The following is a 20979-nucleotide window of genomic DNA, read 5'->3' on the forward strand; positions in this document are numbered from 1 at the left end:
ACACATAAAATCCAACCAAGATATTCTAGTTTTGTATTTTTAATTAATTTTCTGAAGTTTGTAATATTTGTTTTTCACTTGGAAGTTGTGGGTTACGATGTGTAAAAGAAGGTGTAAAAAGTCTGATTTAATGCAATTTAATTCCAGGCTATAAGGTAACAAAATGTGAAAATTTTGAAAGGGGGTGTACACTTTCTATTCGCTCTGTGTGTTTGTTAGGCTCCGTTGGGATCGATTATTTTTCTATTATCGATATACTGGTATATTGGTCTTAAAAAAAAAAAACAATATATATATATATATATATATATATATATATATATATATATTATAAAAGAAAATTTTTTATGCAAGTTCCAAAAAAACGTCATTGTCCAATGGTGTATTACGGATTCATATATGACATGCACATTCTTGACACACGGTAATTTTTCAAAGTATTCCCACACGGGGCTTTTTTTCTCCATGATGAGAACAGTTATTTTACTTCCAACTTCAACTTATAATTAAAAATGATTCGCCGTACCAGTATGACTATTGTGGATCGCTGCGTCTGTCATCAGCACAGGCTTTCTAAAGCACACCAGATTCATATAAAATAACGAATTGGCAATTGCTTTAAAACCAGCCATGAGTGCAAAGAAAAAAGTGATTGTTTGTATGGTGCTTGAGTGCTGATGGTTAAAAGTAAAAACCCACCCTACCTACTTCCTGCTCCATCTTAACGTCAAAAGTTTCACTGTTCCAGGTGCAGCCAAGTACATACACAAGATATTTAGATTGCAGGTGGAGGCCACTCAGCCCATCATGCATTCACCATGTCAACACCAGACCAGTTTTATCAACACAAAACCAAAAATATAAAAATGCAGTGTTTTTTTTTTTAAATGTTAATTTGTTTGTTTTTGGAAAAAAAAATTTTTTTTTTTTTTTAGATTTTTTTTTTTTCTATCTTTCCAGGGTAGGAGACATAGATGAATCCAGTTCTTGTGTAAAAAAAAAATTACACAATATCAACCACACAACACCACTTGATGAGACCCCCACAAACAACACTCCACACATGTGTATACAATCACCCATCGATGCTCAAACTACCAAAAGGTCCTACCAACATCCCTATACCCCTAAATTTCCAATACTTTTTTACACCTCTCTAATTCCAATTTAAACTTGTCCACTGTTGCTGTTACAACTATCTTTCCATGGAGACAATTCCATGCATTGACTACTCTGAGTAAAAGTCCCCTGCCTTACTGCAGTCTTAACTCTCCTCCTCTTTACTCACAGGCTCTGGTCCTATCACTCTACTTGGCTGAATAATTATTCTGCACTTATTTTATCTTTACCCTTCATTATCTTAAACATCTCTATCATATCCCCTCATAACCGCCTCCTTTTTAGTGTATAAAGCAGTCTCCTTCAGATTCTCCCCCCCCTCCCCGACCTCCTGGGGTGAGGATTCTCCCCCCCGACCTCCTGGGGTGAGGCTTCTCCCCCCCCGACCTCCTGGGGTGAGGCTTCTCCCCCCCCCGACCTCCTGGTGGTGACACTTCCCCTTGCCTTGGGGTGCCACACGTGCTCCTGCAGCAACATGCCTTCACAATGTCATAAGAACATGTGCCGGAGTCGCGTGTATTTTCGCCATGTTGTTGCCGAATGTGCAAGCAGGAGAAAAATAACATTGGGGAACATGATTAAGTGTAACAGAGGCAAAAAAAGCAGATGTCGGTGGAGGGGGGGGCGGCTTGGGTGTCAAGGAGCTGCCGAGACATCTAAACCTGGTTGTTGCTGATTGGGATTGTAAAACATGTACACAAACATTCATTATGAATTATCTAATTAATAATTAACCCCCGTCATTTTCGTAATTACAAGCCTGTATCTACTAGTAGGTTACCTGCCTCCATCAGGTTTGTTGTTTTCTCACCTCAAATGAGCAATTTTTTGGAGTGTGTATCGGTCAGGTCAGGTCAGGTATGGGAGCATGTCCCAGAACAGCGCGTCGCTACGTCCACTTTCCGCCGGTACTCCAGGGGCCTCCGTCTGGCCATCCCCCAGGCAGATGCCAGGCCCATCCCCATCTCCTTGAGATGATGGTCAACCTGCTGCAACCACGAGGCACGTGGTCGGCCCATTGGCCTCCTCCACTCATGAGACTCTCTCGCTGAGAGAATCTGGTGAGCAGGATCAGCGTCAGGAAAACGAGCCACATGTCCATACAGCCGCAACTGACGCTCACGGACCATGCAGGTAACAAATCTCATCCGAGTCTCTCTCAGCAACCGCTCGTTGGACACAAAATCCGACCAGCGATAGCCAAGGATTCTCCGAAGAGACCTGGTACCAAAGGAATTAAGTCTCCGTCTCAGTGTATCGGTGGAAATAGGAATTCAGTGTAAAAATTCAGTGAGCAGATATTGCAGTGGGTTTTGCCCGTAACCGAAGCAACCTCGTTCCATTTCACCTCTATGATAGGATATGATAGAGAGGGGGTTCATAGGAACGCAGTTCCGGGGAGTTTATGGGATGGCACATCATCCCTCTGTCCACAAATACTTGCAACTTTTACTCTGTAACTGCACATACGGTTTTGATAAAACTTTACCACAACGTTCATCACCCATGATCTACCAAAGATTTTTCACACCATTAAATTATATCGGGGTCTAAGAGGGTCTACAGGGGGGTGTTTCCCCCCAAAATATGCATTTCCTTTCTTCTCAGAAACCACACACACAATTCCGATGGAACTTGACCACCACCTTCATCACCCATGATGTACAAAAGTTTGTGCATAACATGATAAAATATTGGGGTTTTAGGACTTCTACGGGGAGGGGGGGGTTGCCCCCCAAAATACGTATTTACTTTATTCTCCGTTGCATATTTTGTGGGTCATCCAGGCCTACCAATGGTTCCCTAGTTATCTTGTGCAGCCGCTACCAGGTGAACGCCCAGGGGTATTGCCCCGATGTATCTAAGTGGTCTAAAGTGTCTTAAGGCTCTTAGGTCAAAAAGTGTCTGAAAACACCTTGAGGGTTTAAGGGGTGCAAAGGATGTAAATGTCTAATGGGTCTAAATAGGTCTGTGAGAAAAATTGATCTAAAGAGGTCCAAGGGTGAAAGAGCAAAAGGGGTCTCAAGTGTCCAAAAGGGTCTTCAAAGGTCTATATGTAGGTCTGAAAAGTGTCCAAATGGTCGAGTAATGTCGAGAGATGTAAAAAGGGTCGAATGCGTGTGAAGGAGTCTAACGGATGTAAACTGTCTTAGCAGGGTCTACATGTGTATGAAGGGGTATAAAGGGTGTAAAAGTCTTCCGGGTCCAATTGGTCTTAGGGGTCTAATACGGTCTAAAGGAGTGAAGCTGTCGTAAATAAATTACCTCGGGAGTGCAGCACGGCAATAACAGGCCGAATGACCTCCTCATGACTGCTAAAAACCCATATTTAATTGAATCGTAACAAATATGATCCTCGAAAGTTTTGTTATGATTAACCTTGGGAGCTCAAAGCAGTAATGTCACAGACAAGCAAATGTTTCATCGATTTGTGAGTAAAGTGTAAAACGATCGAAAGTGACCGGAAGCGTTGCTGATGAACCTCGTGCACGCTCCTCTACAGATGAAAGGAACTCTGAAAATGTTGTCAAGATGGCCCAAAAATGAATTGTTAAGAAATATTAGTCAAGAAAACGGGAGTTAGCTGTTCTTCCATCACGAAAATCTTAAAGTCAAACAAATACCACCTATATAAGGTGACCTGTGTTCAAGCTCTCCATGGAGGTGATGCTGACTGACATGGAATTTTGTGAGTGGGTAATGCACAACAGAGTCGATGTGGAAGGAACATGATTGTCGGACATCGTCTTCGGTGATGAATTCTCCCTGCGTTCGACCGGGAGTTTCAAGCATCATAATTGCCGATATTGGAGCGGTGAGAATCTTCATTGGACGGATGAATCTCGTGTTCAATATGATCCTTTAATTACGGTGCGGTGTGCTTTTTTTATGGTGACGTTCTGTTAAGGCCTCTACTTTTACGAAATTGATGTTTCCGGTGCGAGCTACCTCTCAATGTGACGAGAGGTTTCGCTTCCTTATATGGATGGTTATGCCTTGAGTGCGGTTGAGAAAAGTGTGGTTTCAACAGGATGGGGGCACTGCCACATGATGCCACGACTGCCTGAAACTGGCTGGATGAAACAACACCTTTGAGGTGGATAGGACGCCGTGGCCTTGTAGAACGGCTCACACAAATCCAGATATAATGCCATTAGTCCTACGGGGACACTTGAAATCCGTGGCTTACAGCACGAGACCAAGTCAGCTTAGCAGGCGGAAGGAAAACATTCTGAAGCAATGTGCTGACATCAGTCTTTCCTTCTCAATAAACATATGTGCAAGAATTGTGGTGTATGCAAGACAATGGGAATAAATTTGAATATTTAGTAGATTAATTAAAAGTAAAATGTGGATTTTTACCGATGGTGGACCGAAGGTGGGCAGAGATTATGTATTCACCCCTGTTTCTTTGTTGTCTGTGAGCAGGATATTTCAAAAAGTTGTGGATGGACTTGGATGAAATTTGGTGGACAGGTTGGATGTGCGAAAAAGTCAAATTGATTCGATTTTGAGATTTCGGTGAAGATCCGGATCCGGATGCGAGAGATTTTGAAAGTGGTTCTTCACCATTGAGAGATTGGGCCAAAAATGACGTATCAGGATATCTCGTAACATTGTGAATGGATTCGGACGAAACTTGGTGGACGAGTTGGGTCGGTGACGAGAACAACCTGCTGAGATTTTGGTTGAGTTTCGGATGCAGATCCGGCCCATCAGCGGGATACAAAACGTAAAATATTCAGGCTAGCGGTGGTACGCTTCCTACAGAGTGCCGTTCGAATTTGTTTGTTTGTTTATTTATTTGTTCCCAGAACCTATCATTTTGTATTTTTTTTTTAAAACCCTCTTCTTTTTCGATGTACTCTCTTCCCATTTAGGTTTAAAGAAAAATATATTATCTCTGTTTGAGGCTGAGAATCGCGAGATTTGCAGCGAATAAACTGCCTGTGATGAGTTTGTCTGGTTTGTAAAGATGATCTGCCTTCATGCCTTGAAAGTGAAACTGAATCCAAAGCTGAATCGAACAGATAATGCCTTACAATATCGCTCGTCATGTTTTTTAATTTCCTTGTTTGCCATGGTTCAACTTTCAACATTTTCACTTTAGCACGGGTTTACCATGTAAACTTTCTGCTTCGTTAGATACACCCCAACTCTGGCCACGTTTAATAGTCAAATAAATTGCCAAGAACTTCACCTTGAAACAACTTTAATTGATGCCCTTGCGTGAGCCCACGATGCCACGCGCACGCATTGTGGATAGCGCGGCACTCGCACACTTGACTGTTTTGCTCTGTGAGTGTTCTTGTTGCTTTCGTTTTTCGCAAACATAAACCCATGACCCGTGGGGCAGCTCGTGTTTTCCGCTGGATGGATTTGCTGCAGCTGTGTTGATAATGTCTGTGTGTGGTGCTGAACGCTACTCTTCCTTTGGCTGCACGGTGTTAACCCTTTTCGCTGCAGGGCTCGCGTCGTTTGCACGAGTTCCTCCACTTGTGTGAATACGTTGTCTTCCGATAACGTGCGAATTCCTCTTGCGGCGCCTTCGTTGATGATGAAAACCTTTTTTTTGAAAAATCCATTGATGAAATCAACGGAACGTTGATTGAGGTATGTATGCTACCTGTCAGGCGAAACGAGAAGATTGCATTTTCAGGCATTAACCCTCCAACGAAGGGTGAATGTCCGAAACGTCAACTTCTCCTTGCATCCAATGTCGATCATCATACCTCCATCAACATTCTGTTGATTTCATCCATTGTTCTACCTGTGTACCGACCGACGCAGCTCGACACTAGTCTTCACCAGAAAACCGAGTTCCTCATTCTACATTTTGTCCATGGCGTGCAAAATGCATTGTGGAGTGATTCTGATTGAGATAATTGTTTGAGCACACTCTGTGCTCTCAAGCGATGACTACAAAGGACATGATTTGTGAATCTGCACTTCTCGACTGGTTATGAAGTTGCTTGTGCTTAAGAGAAAAGCTGATCCTCAATAATATCCCTTGTGATCCAAAACAACCTCCGTCCATATAGCTTCCTGACCTTCGAGCGATTGACGGCCTTTGTCACCGACTCCAACTCTTTGACATTTTCTCTTCCTGCACGATCAAAAGGGCAGCCGTTGCTTTTGTTTTTGTCGCCGGGCTGTGAAGCGGTTGTACAAGGCAGTTTTTACTTGCTATGTTATCATTACTCAGTGTGCCTCCCATCACTTCGCTGGCTCGCTAAATCAAAGGACGGCATGTTGTGTGTGCTTCACAAACATCTTGCTTGTCTATACCTCTTCGTCTCATTCAGGATGAAAAATGATGCAAAACACACAAAAAAGAAAATGACATTTTGCTGTTGCTGTTGCTGTTGCTGGTGTTTGGCGTTTGTGCTCCTTCCTTTGAGACACACACACACACACACACACACACACACACACACACACACACACACACACACACACACACACACACACACACACACACACACACACACACACACACACACAGGGTGTCCCAAATGTCTGGATCCATAGGCAAAAATTTATTTAAAAGTTTTATTACAGTAAATGCTCAATTTAACGGCCTGGAACGTCGCGACACTTGTTTATATGCTGAATACTAGAACGTTGAACATTTCTGAACCGATAACGTTGAAACCCTTTATCAGTGGCATGTGTTATTGGATGCTAATCAGGATTCTTTCTATTGAATTCGGCAGCAACTCCTCCATGTGAAGAATCCTGTCCTGCGTACATGAGAATGAGTTCAATTCGATCTTCTATTGTTCGTTTCGAAGCCATCTTGGATCTGAAAGAAAAATAAAAATATGAAATTGTATATTAGGAAAAATGCCTATAGATCCAGACTTTTGGGACACCCTGTGTGTATATATATATATCTTTTTTTGCTTTGATAAATATTGCTATATATAATTTTGTGTGTTCCTGTGTAATTTTAATTGGATCCTGATTTGGTACAATAGAAAGACCCACTTCCTTTAGGAACTTCCTTCAGGTCGTGGAGAGATTCACTTACCTTGGCAGTGATATTCATGTCCCTGCTGGCTGTGAGTCAGAAGTCAATAGACGTCTGGGTTGGGCCTGGGGAGTCATGGATTCACTGGATCATGGGGTGTAGTGCTGCCGGTACCTGTGTGGGAGGATGAAAGTCTGAGTCTTCAGGTCCTTGGTGCTTCCAGTCTTGCTCTCTGGATGTGAGACTTCGACTCTGACCAAGGATCTGAGACAGAGACAATTCCTTTGGTACCAGGTCTCTTCAGAAAATCCTTGGCTATCGCTGGTCGGACTTTGTGTCCAACAAGCGGTTGCTGAGAGAGACTCAAATGAGATTTGTTACCTGCATGGTCCGTGAGCATCAGCTGCGGCTGTACGGACATGTGGCTCGTTTTCCTGACGCTGATCCTGCTCACCAGATTCTTTCAGTGGGGGAGTCTCGTGAGTGGAGGAGGCCAATGGGCCGACCACGTGTTCGTGGTTGCAGCAGATTGATCGGCATCTCAAGGAGATGGGGATGGGCCAGGTATCTGCCTGTGGGATGGCCAGACGGAGGCCCCTGGAGTACGGGTGGAAAGTGGACGCAGCAACGCACTGCTCTGGGGCATGCTCCCATTCCTGACCTGACCTGACCCTTAGGAACAGCCCAGTGTGGAGAGGGGGTGGGGGGATAGTGGGGCAAATAATATGTATACAGTATTTGTGCCATGGGTAATAAGCAGTGTCAGAGGCTGTGTCTGCAGGAGGAGTCACTCTGGCACGTGAACAGGTGAAAAGGGGTGGGGGGTGGTTATGCCCATAACCTTATCCTGGGTACTACCAACACATGTGCAAAATTTTGTGGAGATTGGCCCAACCTTGTTTTTATGCTTCTGCCAACGAAATAGCCAGAAGCATTATTTTTTCGGGTTGTTCATCTGGCTGTCCATCTGTGCGTCCATGCGTCCGTCCATCCATGACAGGTTTTCATTCCCATTATCACTAAAGAATGGCTAAGAAGAGAACATTCCAGGCACCCACACGAAAGGACCGGTTCAGGTTAACCCAAGGAGACCTCTGTCTGGTGTATGCCACCTCAGCAACCACCCTCACACACACAACAGTGTTTTGTGGTGGCCAGAGGGCAAGGAAGGTAACCAACTCCAGGAGGACATCTGCAGCCGCAGCTCACTCCATTTAGGTGTGGATGGCCGTTGGCTCACAAGGAGCTCCTTTTTGGATTTAATCCTGCTGGGTGTCCATGTCCATACATCAGGGAGACCTGGAGCGGGGAGACAGTTTAGTCGCCGACACTTGACCATTAACAGGTTCGTGCAGGTTTTTACATGATACCCGTAGCAAGCCACAAATCATCTGGCCTGACGCTGACCTGACAATTTTTCATTATGATGAGCATATAAGATCATTTACTTCGCTGACGGCAATACCAATCTTTTCTGCGATGTGTAATCTATGGTGCAAGAACAAAAAATGACTCTGGGTTAATGCTGCCCTCCATGCGGGGATCACAAGCGTCGCAAGTTGGTGTTTACATTTTTGCCATGTGTGCCGATGTACCCACACACAAACCTTCCTCTTTTTTTTTTTTTTTTGCAACACAAACCTTACTCCGATTTCCCTGAATCCACCTTCGTTGGATTCATTGAAATCCCTTAATTTGGTCTCCTCCTCCGCCTCCTCCTCCTCCTCCTCCTCCTCCCCCTCCCCTATACTGGTGCTCATTTTGCTGACCTCGGAAGGATGACGGGCTGAGTTAACCCCACCTGGTGTTAATTCAGCCGCCAACGGGCCTCAAACTCAGGACCCTGAGATTCCAAGTCAGCCACCCTAACCATTAAGCCAACACCAGGCTTGCAATTTATTTTCAAGTTAACAAAAAAGAATTGCTGGGAGATCCTGCCCTCCATGCGGGAACAACCAGTGTCACAAGTTGGCATTTGCGATTTTGCCATATGTGATCACCTACCCATCCATGTGCAAACCGACTTTTTTTTGTTGTTTTTCTTTTTGTGTAGCAAACCTTCACGGGAGTTCCCTGAATCCACCATCGTTAGATTAATTACCTCCGCCACCGGAGGTGAAGGAGGTTATGTTTTCACCCATTTCTGTCTGTTTGTCTGTGTGCAGGATATCTCAAAAAGTGGACGGATCCGGACGAAATTTTGTGGATAGGTCGGGCGTGTGACAAGGACGAACTGATTAGATTTTGGTGAAGATCCGAATCTGGATCTGACTACTGGAATTTTTTCAGTGATTCTTCACCATTGAGAGATGGGGCCAAAAACGATATATAGCTCGATATCTCAAAAAGTTGTTGACGGATTCGGACGAAACTTGGTGGACAAGTTCTGTGTGTGACGAGGAAGAATTGATTTGATTTTGGTGAAGATCCGAATCCGTTTCTGGATACGATAATTATTTAATTTTTTAAGTGATTCTTCACCATTGAGAGATAGGGCCAAATACGATATAGTATAGTACTGTAGAGCATGATATTTCAAAAATGTAATGGGCCCGATATGTTCTCGTGGATCAAGCATTACGTGGCGGAGGTGTACACCCTTCCGAGTGCCCTTCTAGTTGGTTTATGTATTTTTTTATACATTCCCGTGATTACTTCTACCATTTATTCAGGCACGAGCTGCCTTCTGAGAGCCCATTTCAACAACTGCACTTGGTACTCAATCATATTCTTTCTCTCGGTCAATGAAAACACGATACGGTTTCCTTTTCTTTGCCAAATACTTATTTTGGCATTGCCTTAAAAAATAAATCGTTTCTGTTGTCGACCTTCCTGGCATCAACACAAACCGGTTGTTGTCTATATTTACGACTTTTCTTGGTCTTCTTCCAAGAGGCTTTGAAGCACGTTTTCAAAAACTTTCAACGGCTGCTCAATTAGTTTAACTCCTCATTGTGATTGTCGATTTATGTGCAGATGGAGGAGGTCAAGGTAATGTCCTGCAGAAATTCCCCGAAGAGGACTGGCCCAATGCACCATTTCCACAAGGCCTGGAGTTGGTGAGTTTTGCTGTAACCACATCAATGTTAAACTCATAACAGGGACTTTATAGCATAGGCAGTTTGTGGCACGGGGCGTTCTCTTTGTACCCCACCGATCCCCGGTACCATGGTAGTTTTCTTTTATGAGCTGTGATGGACTGTAGTGTGAAAGACGTGAAAGATTGACTTAAAAGAAGGAATTGACTTTTACTATTGGAAAAAAATAAATAAAATAAAATAAGTGAAAAGTGTTCTTCTGTTTTTGTCCTGAGCCTTCACATGCCAAATACAGGGTACCGCTGCCTGTGCTTGCGACACGTGGCTGCTGGTTGCATCGATTTTACGGGACAGCTGTGCCACTGATGAAATGGCACCTGTAGGTTAAGGCAGAAATTTGGAATTTGTTCATGCTGGTGGTCTGTGATAACGGGCCCCAGTTTAACGCTCACCTGACGGACGGCATACTCATTGGTTCAGTGTCCCTGCCTGCACAACGTCAGGGTGCCAATTTATCGCTTGGTCAGGTACCAAACCCCAGATTAGCTCAAAGATGAGCGTGCTTGCTCCATTTGAGTGATCCTGCCAGCCTTAATAGAGGGTGAGTTATTATTACATTGCAAGCGACAATTTTCAAACATATTTTATCTCATCGTTTTAATTATTCTTCATAAATCGTGTTTACTTTGTAGAAATGCAAAGCTTGCATTTTGTTTTTTTATTTATTTCAGAACCTCTTCCTTAACACCGAGTTTACCAATATATTCGACCTTTCCTTGCTAACATTATAGTTAAACGCATCTGTCCTTTTCACAGTTCTGTCAGCCCGGTGGTTGGCGGGTTCTGGTTGAGCGAACGCCTCCGTCCTTTTTCGTGGCTGTTCTGACCGACATCGATTCAGAGAGACATTACTGTGCTTCACTCACTTTCCTTGAGCCTGCGACTGATCCTAAGGTTTGAGCAGTGGTAGAGAACTAACTAGCGATGAATGGCTGCACCTCCACGCCCTCACCCCCTCCCCCGCTAACTTCTAATTTTTACTCCTTTAGTCCGATACCTGATGCTCGGTGTTGCGTTGAACTTTCCCACCAGGATGCTGCAGGAATCGAGGAACGTAGCGAGGTGACGAGTTGTGAGAGATATCCCGATCTAATTCTTCCTGCAGAAACATTTGCTCCCAAGAGTCTCGTTCTCGTCTCTCGTTTCGACTTTACCGAGATTTTCCGGGTAAGAAAGTCCAGCTGGCAATCTTCACAAAGTCAAGATGGGATCCCTTGGTCATGTCCTCGCATGCTAGGCGTGCAGTAACTCGGTGAATAAAACGTTGGCGTAATTTACCCTCTTGGCCTATGTTCATGGTTTGTGTGACTGACTTTAAACTAATTTGGAAAATGTTTTCATATTTTAAAATGAACTGGAAAGAAAAAGTGACGGTGAACCTTTGAATTGCACAGACGATCGGGGATTAAGTTTTTGATGGTCTCTGTGTGCTTCTATCGTTGAAAAAATGGTTGTCCAATTAATCCGAAGAAAATAAAGCCCTGGTTAAAAAATAAAAAAAATTAAGTCAAACAGGCTGTGTGCCCACCCACCCACCCGCCCACGCTACATTGCTGGCCTTTCATGATCGCTTGTAAGGGGTTGCGATGGGTCCTGTTTTCTTCTTTGGCTCTGCTCTAAAAGGTTGGAACGTGTTCCTGTGGATATCCGTCGATGACGTGAAAGAACAGAAAAAAACAAAATCGAATTTTGCATCCGGACATGATCGGAGAATGGAAGTCCAGTTTCGACATCCGTTAACATCACACGAACCTTCTTTAAGGTTAATTTTCTCCTCTGAAGCAAAATCGTTGAAAATGTGGGTCATCAGTTGAGTCGAGTAAACCTGCGTAAAGTACAGTTCAGGTTGTATTCATCAACTCCCGCCTGACACTGTTTTGTGCTGCAACTGTTTGCTGTTGGTTTGCCACTGTCGGGCTTGATAATGTTCACTTGTGCTCTTGGCCAATATACGTAGAATTGCCTGAGACTCCTGTATGCCGCCTATGTGGATCATTCTCGTGTGCCACTGGAAACCATGATCGGAAAACTGCTCAGCGCGGTCATTCCCGTGTTCGGAGGAGTGCAGGTAAGTGGGCCACAGAACGTCAGGGTTTCGATGTACGAATGTGCAGGGACAGTCGCGCCCATTGCGTGCGTGCGTGCGTGCGTGCGTGTGTGTGTGTGTGACGCCATCACTTTTGATCACTGATCACCTTTCTTTTCTTTCCTCTGTTCACTGACTCTGATTATGGCAAAATATATTGTGTTTTGATGTTAAAAAGTCTTCTATGATGGTGCATTTCCATTTCCAATAGCCTGATGTCATTCCGTGGGATCATGTGTGAGATAGGCTGGCAGGCTCATGTCATGTAAGGGGCAGTCTCAAGTGGTTGTCTGTCAGAGTGAGACTCATTGAAGATCAACGTTAAATTGACAGTTTGGTAGGGGGATAAAAATCTGGCACAACCGGCGAAGAGGGCGAGAGAGGATGGGAAACACTAAATCAGCAAGTGAGAAGGTTGGGGAGGAAATGTAGCGATAATTAATGATGGGGTTATTAAAGGGGTATCTAGAATGGCACTCAGTAGATACCTCCACTAGGCTGAACAGTTTACGTTTTGTGTCGTACTGATCGGCCGGATCTGGATCCAGACCAAAATTGAATCTGCTTATTCTTGTCATCTAAGCAACTCACTCCCCTAGTTTTGTCATAAGTCGTCCACAACTTTTTGAAATATCATGTTGTATATCGTTTTTGGCCCCATCTCTCGTTGGTGAAGAATCACTTGGTAAATTGTAGGATCCGCATCCGAATCTTCACCAAAATCTAATCAATTCGTCCTTGTCACACACCCCATCTGTCCACCAAATTTCGTTTGAATCTGTCCACAACTTTTTGAGATATCCTGCACACAGACGGACAGACAGACAGGGGTGAAAACATTGCCTCCATCCATAACCTCGTTCGGTTGCGGAGAGGGAATAAAGATCATGGATCAGGGTGGTGGATTTATGGAAATGATTAATAACGGTCGCTCGTATAACTTTCCGGGTGCCACTTTGTTCAAGTGTCACTTGAATGCTTTAAAAGACCCTTTGCATCAATTTATCTTATTTCTCTTCTTCATTCTGCCAGAAATTGTCATTGGGCTTTGAAGACCGGCAGTTTGTTCAGGCACCTCTTTGTACCAGCCTGCCCATTTCGGGCTGCAGTGTTGCGCTGCTTTTTCACCAGCTTGGTACGCCACCACTACGCCACCCATGCTGAAAGAACGTCATCGTTTAAAGTTTGTCACATGAGCCACCACATGTTTGTTGGATCAGTGCCGTAAATTGTTGGCCTTCAGGCTCTTATTTTTGAATGGCTAAACGCTTTCCTTATGTTGTATGCTGAACCAAGTGTCTCCACTTGTGGTTTCTGTTTTACTTGTAACAGTGGTTGTGATGATGTAATTCTGGAAACATACAATTAGTTTTGTTTTGATATGTCATCTTGTGAAATATCACTGCAGTTGAGGTTTCTTTTGCTTTGTTTTGTTAATCTCTGCATTTGTGGCATGTTCCAGTTTTGTTCTCAGTTGGAGGAAAGCTCACTATGTCTTGCTATTTGGCCCTTTGCATAATGATGATAATAATAATAATAATAGTAATAATAATAATTGCACCAGGTGGTGTTTATAGTATGAGATTGTTGTCATTGCTTAAATACAAACGTTTGAAGGTGACTCACAAGTCAAATCCAACTCTGGTCTCCTCCACAGGTATCCGTAATGTCATTATGGTGATGTGTGCTGTCCTCACCGACCAGAAGATATTGCTGCATTCGAGTAGCTACCAAAGGCTTTCTGAAGCGTGCCGTGCAATCATGGCGCTTCTCTTTCCCTTGAAATACAGGCATGCACCTTCCGCTGGCACATCCGCTTCCTCTGGCACTTGCATCACAATCCCACTTACTGCTCTTTATCGGAACATGTCGAGTCGGTCAGCGATCATCCCCTTTAGTATTATTTTTTTTCTTATAATTCACTTTTTTCCTTCGTCATGTTTCTTTTTCCACTACTGAGCTGACTTGTGGACAAAAATGATAAGGATCGTTACACGGTGGACAAAAGTACCATCTTTTTTTTCACCAAAGCACCGCATGAGCTTAAGGGTTGAAAAAGGGTCGTGCTTCAAAAATTGGATAACCAGAAGGGTCCTGTGTGTCATCAGTCATCATCTTTTAATTACCTTATAAAACAAACACAACGGTAAAATCAAATTATAAAATGCTTGGGTGAAATTTTCAGTCGTTGATTTAATTAAGTTCACATTTTTGAGGTCGAAGAATTCAATGGTGATACGATTTCCATTAATCTCGTTCATTAGGTGATACGATGTCATTGTGACGTCATGATCTCTTAATTGTCGAATAAAAACAACAGATAAACTGTAGAATTTCAATTTCTAAATGTCATAATTGGATTTTAACTGTCTGTCTTTTTTTTTTATGGCCGAGGATGTTAACGATGATGGTGCTTTCTTTCATCGAACTGAAATAATTGAGGTTGTGATGTCATTATGATACCATATCTAATACCCCTGAAACGAACAATAATTGTGGTGTATTGGTTTCTTGGTACACTATGATGATGATCTGTAACTCTCTAACTATTGGTGCGTGTGATAAAAATAATTAAATGGTGGTAGCCATTCTATTTTCTTTTTCACCTCGTTGTACAAAGCTGGGAAGGATTCAAAGATGTGCTTTCAGGGTTCTTTGTACACAGTTTAGTCTGTGATTTAACATCAAGTGTAGAGCAGTTTGGTTCTTTATTTTTGTTAAGTGAGGATGGGTTTTCTCACACCTTCAGGTATGTGACATCTGATTAGTCCTGGAATGGTAGTACGGCACTTTTGAAATGACGTAATTTTGTCCCAGATTTCTTGGCTCGCCTGCACAGAAACCCTGAGTAATGAAGTCCATCGGGGTGGCCTGCACTGATTTCATGCCTGCCAGATAATGATTGTAGAATGAAACGACTAAAAATACTTTGAAAGAAACTGAAAATATTTATACATGTACCTGTGCGAAAGGCCTGTGCCTCTGCATGACAAAACGGTTGGTGAACTTTCTGATCAACTCTTCCAAAAAGTTTACATCTTGTTGTCTGTACTGCAAAATCTTCTGACGATGTGGACCTGTGAAAGGCCGAAGGTGACCCAAATCTTCGTGCTTCTTAACACAGATGGGAAGGTCATATCTGGACTTGGTGAAAGCAGGTGTGTGTGTGTGTGTGTGTGTGTGTGTGTGTGTGTGTGTGTGTGTGTGTGTGTGTGTGTGTGTGTGTGTGTGTGTGTGTGTGTGTGTGTGTGTGTGTGTGTGTGTGTGTGTGTGTGTGTGTGTGTGTGTGTGTGCACTACGGCCGCCACTAGCTAAATGTATTAACAGGAAACTATGGGAACCCGACTTCTGTCATCCATGGATATTTATCGTATATCCTATAGCAGCAGGAGTAACCGATATTTCCTGGTCTTATTTTTATCGTGGCCGAAAACTCTTCCCTCCACCCATGAAAGAATGGAGTCTGGGATTATTTAATGTTCCCTTTCACAAAGCTGCAAAGACTTGGCCACGATAGAGCGATTAAGAAAAAGAAAAAAAAAACATAGTTTATCAGAATTTTAAACTTTTTTTTTCTTCCTAAAACACACCCCGCCACTCACTGATGAACCTCTGTAAAGGCCCGGTCACACCTTGACGTTTTAGCCAACGTATGCCGATTTTTTAATTTTTTTTCTAAAACGCTGGCACACGTTGAATACGTTATGGGTAAGTTTTGATAACATTGAGAGCACGCTGAAAAACACTGCCATACGTCGTTGTACGTTGGCTTTAAACGTTGTACTTTTTGGTTGTCCTCAAATTTTTTCATGCTTGAAATTTCACGACGTATGCCGGCGTATGACTCACACGTTCCGCTACGCTGGCCACAAGTTGTATGCACGGTCTGCGATCGTTGACAGACGTCAACACATGCTACTTGTAAGTTAATCATAAGTTGAGACACGCCGAGGTAATGTTTAGCGTACCCGAAACTTATTTCTAACCGATGATTAACGTGTTGTTGGCACGTTACGCGATCGTTGCCACACATCGACAGACGTTACTTTTAAGTTACTCATAGGCTGAAAGACGTCGGTATAAGGGATCGTCCTTGCGTCAGCGTCCACGGCCACGGCCAGGACACTTATTTGCAGCATTCTTCAAACTTTTCTTCGGCATGACGAGGATGTTCACACTTCGATGTCCAGCTTGGCTATGATTCCAATTGTCCATCGGTAGCGTCTATTTAAAATAGTCGAGTTTGAGCGTTTTAACACGTTCAGAAGAAACGCTTCAAATTTCTAAACCCCAGCGTCAAAAAACAAAGGCGAGTGACAGCAATTTAAATCGTTCATTGTAAACAATGAAAATAGCTGAGTGGTACCGTTTAAAAGTCGTTGAGTGTAAAAAAAATCCAATTGTTGAGCGCAAGCGTCTACTTTCAATAGTGGAGATGCAGCCATTTAAATCGTTGAGTTTATCATTTAAATCGTTAAACGCAAGGACGATCCATCATAACCCACACCCTCCCCCTCACACTCACCTACTACTGCCAACATGAACAAACTACTACTGATACTGATACTGTTACTGTTACTGCTGACATGGACATCGACTCAAAAAGGACTCGAAAACACTGTTGGGTTCCCCTTTTATGAGCAGCATTTTTATATACCAATTACCAAAATCGCTGGGAACACGTCTTTATATGGCAGTTGTAAGCTAGAAACACGTTAATTTTTTTTTTTTGTCGACCGGAAGACGTCATTGGAATACGTCTACATACGTCGATGTGTGTTGGGACTACGTAAAGAATTGGTTCAAAGCACGTCAAACATAAGTTAGAAATAAGTTTCGCGTAAAAAAGACATTACTGCGACGTGTTTCGACTTATGAGTAGCTTATAAGTAGCCTTTGTGGACGTGTGTAAGCGTCCACATATCGTGTGTAAAACTTATCCCCATCGCATGCGGAACGTGTGTCATACGCCGAGTACGTCGTAAAATTTTGAACATGTTTAAAATTTCTTGACGTACTCTACTTACTACGACGTATGATAGCGTACTTTAGCGTTGTACTCACGTATACCAAACTTACTCATACCGTATTTGACGTGCCCCAACGTTTTAGACACATTTTTCTTAGGTCGGCATACGCTGGCAAGATCGCCAAGGTGTGACCGCGATGTTGTCACTTCCATTTCTACGGCAGTTATGATTCGAATCGTTGTGCATCAGCCTTTTAATAGGCTACGTCACGACATCGTCGGCGATGCGTGCAACGCGCTATGCCTAAGTTAGACTATCGTTGGGTATCGGTTGTGTAGGCCGACAACAGGTTCAGCATTCGTTGGTATAAGTTATCTATAACACAACGAAACGTTCTGTGTCCGTTATCAATGCGTTATACATAAGACCAAGTCGCTATGAATACATCCGAATCTTTAAAAAAAACATCAAAAGTTCAACGTAAGCCAGCGTTTTACATACATTTTAATACATTGCCATCGCTGGCTAAAACGTCAAGGTGTGACCGGGCCTTAAGTTTGTCAAAGATCCGTTCAGCCACCTCTCAGAAAAATGGCAACACAGACGAATGGCTCTCTTTCAGTACAGATTTCCACGAGTCAAATTTGCATTCAGTAACACAACAAATGTGGTTAACCATCTTGAAATTGCCACTCTTTCATTTAGATGTTAAAAATTATGTTTAAAAGCCGATCTGAATTCGGATCTTGCGCTCGTAAACGGCAGGTTAAAAGTGCCTGACAAGCAGAGCCGAGTCACTGAAAACACACACAGCACATGCGGAAAAGGCCTCGTTGGCATTCGGACATCATTTTGAAAGTCATGTATTGGGATGATTTCTTCATCTCTCTTCTTTCTCATTATTCGTTCTTCCTCATTCTTATTTTATTTTTCTTCAAGAAGCAGCATTCTTAAAGATTATTTGTTTTTTTTGTTTGTTTGTTTGTTTTTCTCCTTAATTTGCTGGCATACTATTTTTCATTTGTAATACAATATGATATTTGGCCTTAAAGTCAACATTAAAAAAATCTTTGAACATGTTTTGTGCCGTGTCGGTCGCACCGTCCAAACAGCTACTATTTTTGTTTCAGCTACCCGTACATCCCCATCCTGCCCTCGAAGCTTTTGGAGGTCCTCAGCACACCTACTCCGTTTGTTATCGGCATCCACTCTATGTTCTGTGTGGATTTACAGGAGTTGGTAAGTCACGCATCAGTCTTCAAATTTTACCATAAGAGCAAAGCACTTTGGTTATATGCAAACTCCTGTCTCTGTCTTTCTCTCTCTTTCTTTCTCTCTGTCTGTCTGTCTGTCTGTCTGTCTCTGTCTGTCTGTCTCTCTGTGTCTGTCTCTGTCTCTCTGTGTCTGTCTCTGTCTCTCTGTGTCTGTCTCTGTCTCTCTGTGTCTGTCTCTGTCTCTCTGTGTCTGTCTCTGTCTCTCTGTGTCTGTCTCTGTCGCTCTGTCTGTCTGTCTGTCTGTCGCTCCGTCTGTCTGTCTGTCTGTCGCTCCGTCTGTCTGTCTGTCTGTCGCTCCGTCTGTCTGTCTGTCTGTCGCTCCGTCTGTCTGTCTGTCTGTCGCTCCGTCTGTCTGTCTGTCTGTCGCTCCGTCTGTCTGTCTGTCTGTCGCTCCGTCTGTCTGTCTGTCTGTCGCTCCGTCTGTCTGTCTGTCTGTCTGTCGCTCCGTCTGTCTGTCTGTCTGTCGCTCCGTCTGTCTGTCTGTCTGTCGCTCCGTCTGTCTGTCTGTCTGTCGCTCCGTCTGTCTGTCTGTCTGTCTGTCGCTCCGTCTGTCTGTCTGTCTGTCGCTCCGTCTGTCTGTCTGTCTGTCTGTCGCTCCGTCTGTCTGTCTGTCTGTCGCTCCGTCTGTCTGTCTGTCTGTCGCTCCGTCTGTCGCTCCGTCTGTCGCTCCGTCTGTCGCTCCGTCTGTCGCTCCGTCTGTCGCTCCGTCTGTCGCTCCGTCTGTCGCTCCGTCTGTCTGTCGCTCCGTCTGTCTGTCGCTCCGTCTGTCTGTCGCTCCGTCTGTCTGTCGCTCCGTCTGTCTGTCGCTCCGTCTGTCTGTCGCTCCGTCTGTCTGTCGCTCCGTCTGTCTGTCGCTCCGTCTGTCTGTCGCTCCGTCTGTCTGTCGCTCCGTCTGTCTGTCGCTCCGTCTGTCTGTCGCTCCGTCTGTCTGTCGCTCCGTCTGTCTGTCGCTCCGTCTGTCCGTCTGTCGCTCCGTCTGTCTGTCTGTCTGTCTGTCGCTCCGTCTGTCTGTCTCCGTCTGTCTGTCGCTCCGTCTGTCTGTCGCTCCGTCTGTCTGTCGCTCCGTCTGTCTGTCGCTCCGTCTGTCTGTCGCTCCGTCTGTCTGTCGCTCCGTCTGTCTGTCGCTCCGTCTGTCTGTCGCTCCGTCTGTCTGTCGCTCCGTCTGTCTGTCGCTCCGTCTGTCTGTCGCTCCGTCTGTCTGTCTCCGTCTGTCTGTCGCTCCGTCTGTCTGTCTGTCTGTCTGTCGCTCCGTCTGTCTGTCGCTCCGTCTGTCTGTCGCTCCGTCTGTCTGTCTGTCTGTCTGTCGCTCCGTCTGTCTGTCGCTCCGTCTGTCTGTCGCTCCGTCTGTCTGTCGCTCCGTCTGTCTGTCTGTCTGTCTGTCGCTCCGTCTGTCTGTCTGTCTGTCTGTCGCTCCGTCTGTCTGTCTGTCGCTCCGTCTGTCGCTCCGTCTGTCTGTCTGTCGCTCCGTCTGTCTGTCTGTCTGTCTGTCGCTCCGTCTGTCTGTCTGTCTGTCTGTCGCTCCGTCTGTCTGTCTGTCTGTCTGTCGCTCCGTCTGTCTGTCTGTCTGTCTGTCGCTCCGTCTGTCTGTCTGTCTGTCGCTCCGTCTGTCTGTCTGTCTGTCTGTCGCTCCGTCTGTCTGTCTGTCTGTCGCTCCGTCTGTCTGTCTGTCTGTCGCTCCGTCTGTCTGTCTGTTGCTCCGTCTGTCTGTCTGTCGCTCCGTCTGTCTGTCTGTCTGTCGCTCCGTCTGTCTGTCTGTCTGTCGCTCCGTCTGTCTGTCTGTCTGTCGCTCCGTCTGTCTGTCTGTCGCTCCGTCTGTCTGTCTGTCGCTCCGTCTGTCTGTCTGTCGCTCCGTCTGTCTGTCTGTCGCTCCGTCTGTCTGTCTGTCGCTCCGTCTGTCTGTCTGTCGCTCCGTCTGTCTGTCTGTCGCTCCGTCTGTCTGTCTGTCGCTCCGTCTGTCTGTCGCTCCGTCTGTCTGTCTGTCTGTCTGTCGCTCCGTCTGTCTGTCTGTCGCTCCGTCTGTCTGTCTGTCGCTCCGTCTGTCTGTCGCTCCGTCTGTCTGTCTGTCTGTCTGTCGCTCCGTCTGTCTGTCTGTCTGTCTGTCGCTCCGTCTGTCTGTCTGTCTGTCTGTCGCTCCGTCTGTCTGTCTGTCTGTCGCTCCGTCTGTCTGTCTGTCTGTCTGTCGCTCCGTCTGTCTGTCTGTCTGTCTGTCGCTCCGTCTGTCTGTCTGTCTGTCTGTCGCTCCGTCTGTCTGTCTGTCTGTCTGTCGCTCCGTCTGTCTGTCTGTCTGTCTGTCGCTCCGTCTGTCTGTCTGTCTGTCTGTCGCTCCGTCTGTCTGTCTGTCTGTCTGTCGCTCCGTCTGTCTGTCTGTCTGTCTGTCGCTCCGTCCGTCTGTCTGTCTGTCTGTCGCTCCGTCCGTCTGTCTGTCTGTCTGTCGCTCCGTCCGTCTGTCTGTCTGTCT

The 20979-nt window shown here is 44.9% G+C and overlaps 1 protein-coding gene across 5 annotated transcripts in view; it reads left to right on the top strand.

The window, feature by feature from the left end:
* Positions 1–20979, top strand: part of LOC147025852 (myotubularin-related protein 13-like) — a 115142-nt gene that overhangs the window by 25010 nt on the left and 69153 nt on the right. For all 5 annotated transcript variants that reach the window (XM_085880729.1, XM_085880731.1, XM_085880730.1 and 2 more), the window contains exons 2-8: positions 10070–10152; positions 10948–11085; positions 11224–11358; positions 12149–12259; positions 13310–13412; positions 13935–14067; positions 18378–18486. In XM_085880729.1, the coding sequence (XP_085736855.1) occupies positions 10070–10152; positions 10948–11085; positions 11224–11358; positions 12149–12259; positions 13310–13412; positions 13935–14067; positions 18378–18486 (812 nt within the window). The remainder of the gene's footprint in view (positions 1–10069; positions 10153–10947; positions 11086–11223; positions 11359–12148; positions 12260–13309; positions 13413–13934; positions 14068–18377; positions 18487–20979) is intronic.

Source organism: Eptatretus burgeri, chromosome 5, assembly GCF_056783735.1.
Source record: "Eptatretus burgeri isolate ZD-2024b chromosome 5, Ebu_testis_v1, whole genome shotgun sequence".
Taxonomy (NCBI): domain Eukaryota; kingdom Metazoa; phylum Chordata; class Myxini; order Myxiniformes; family Myxinidae; genus Eptatretus; species Eptatretus burgeri.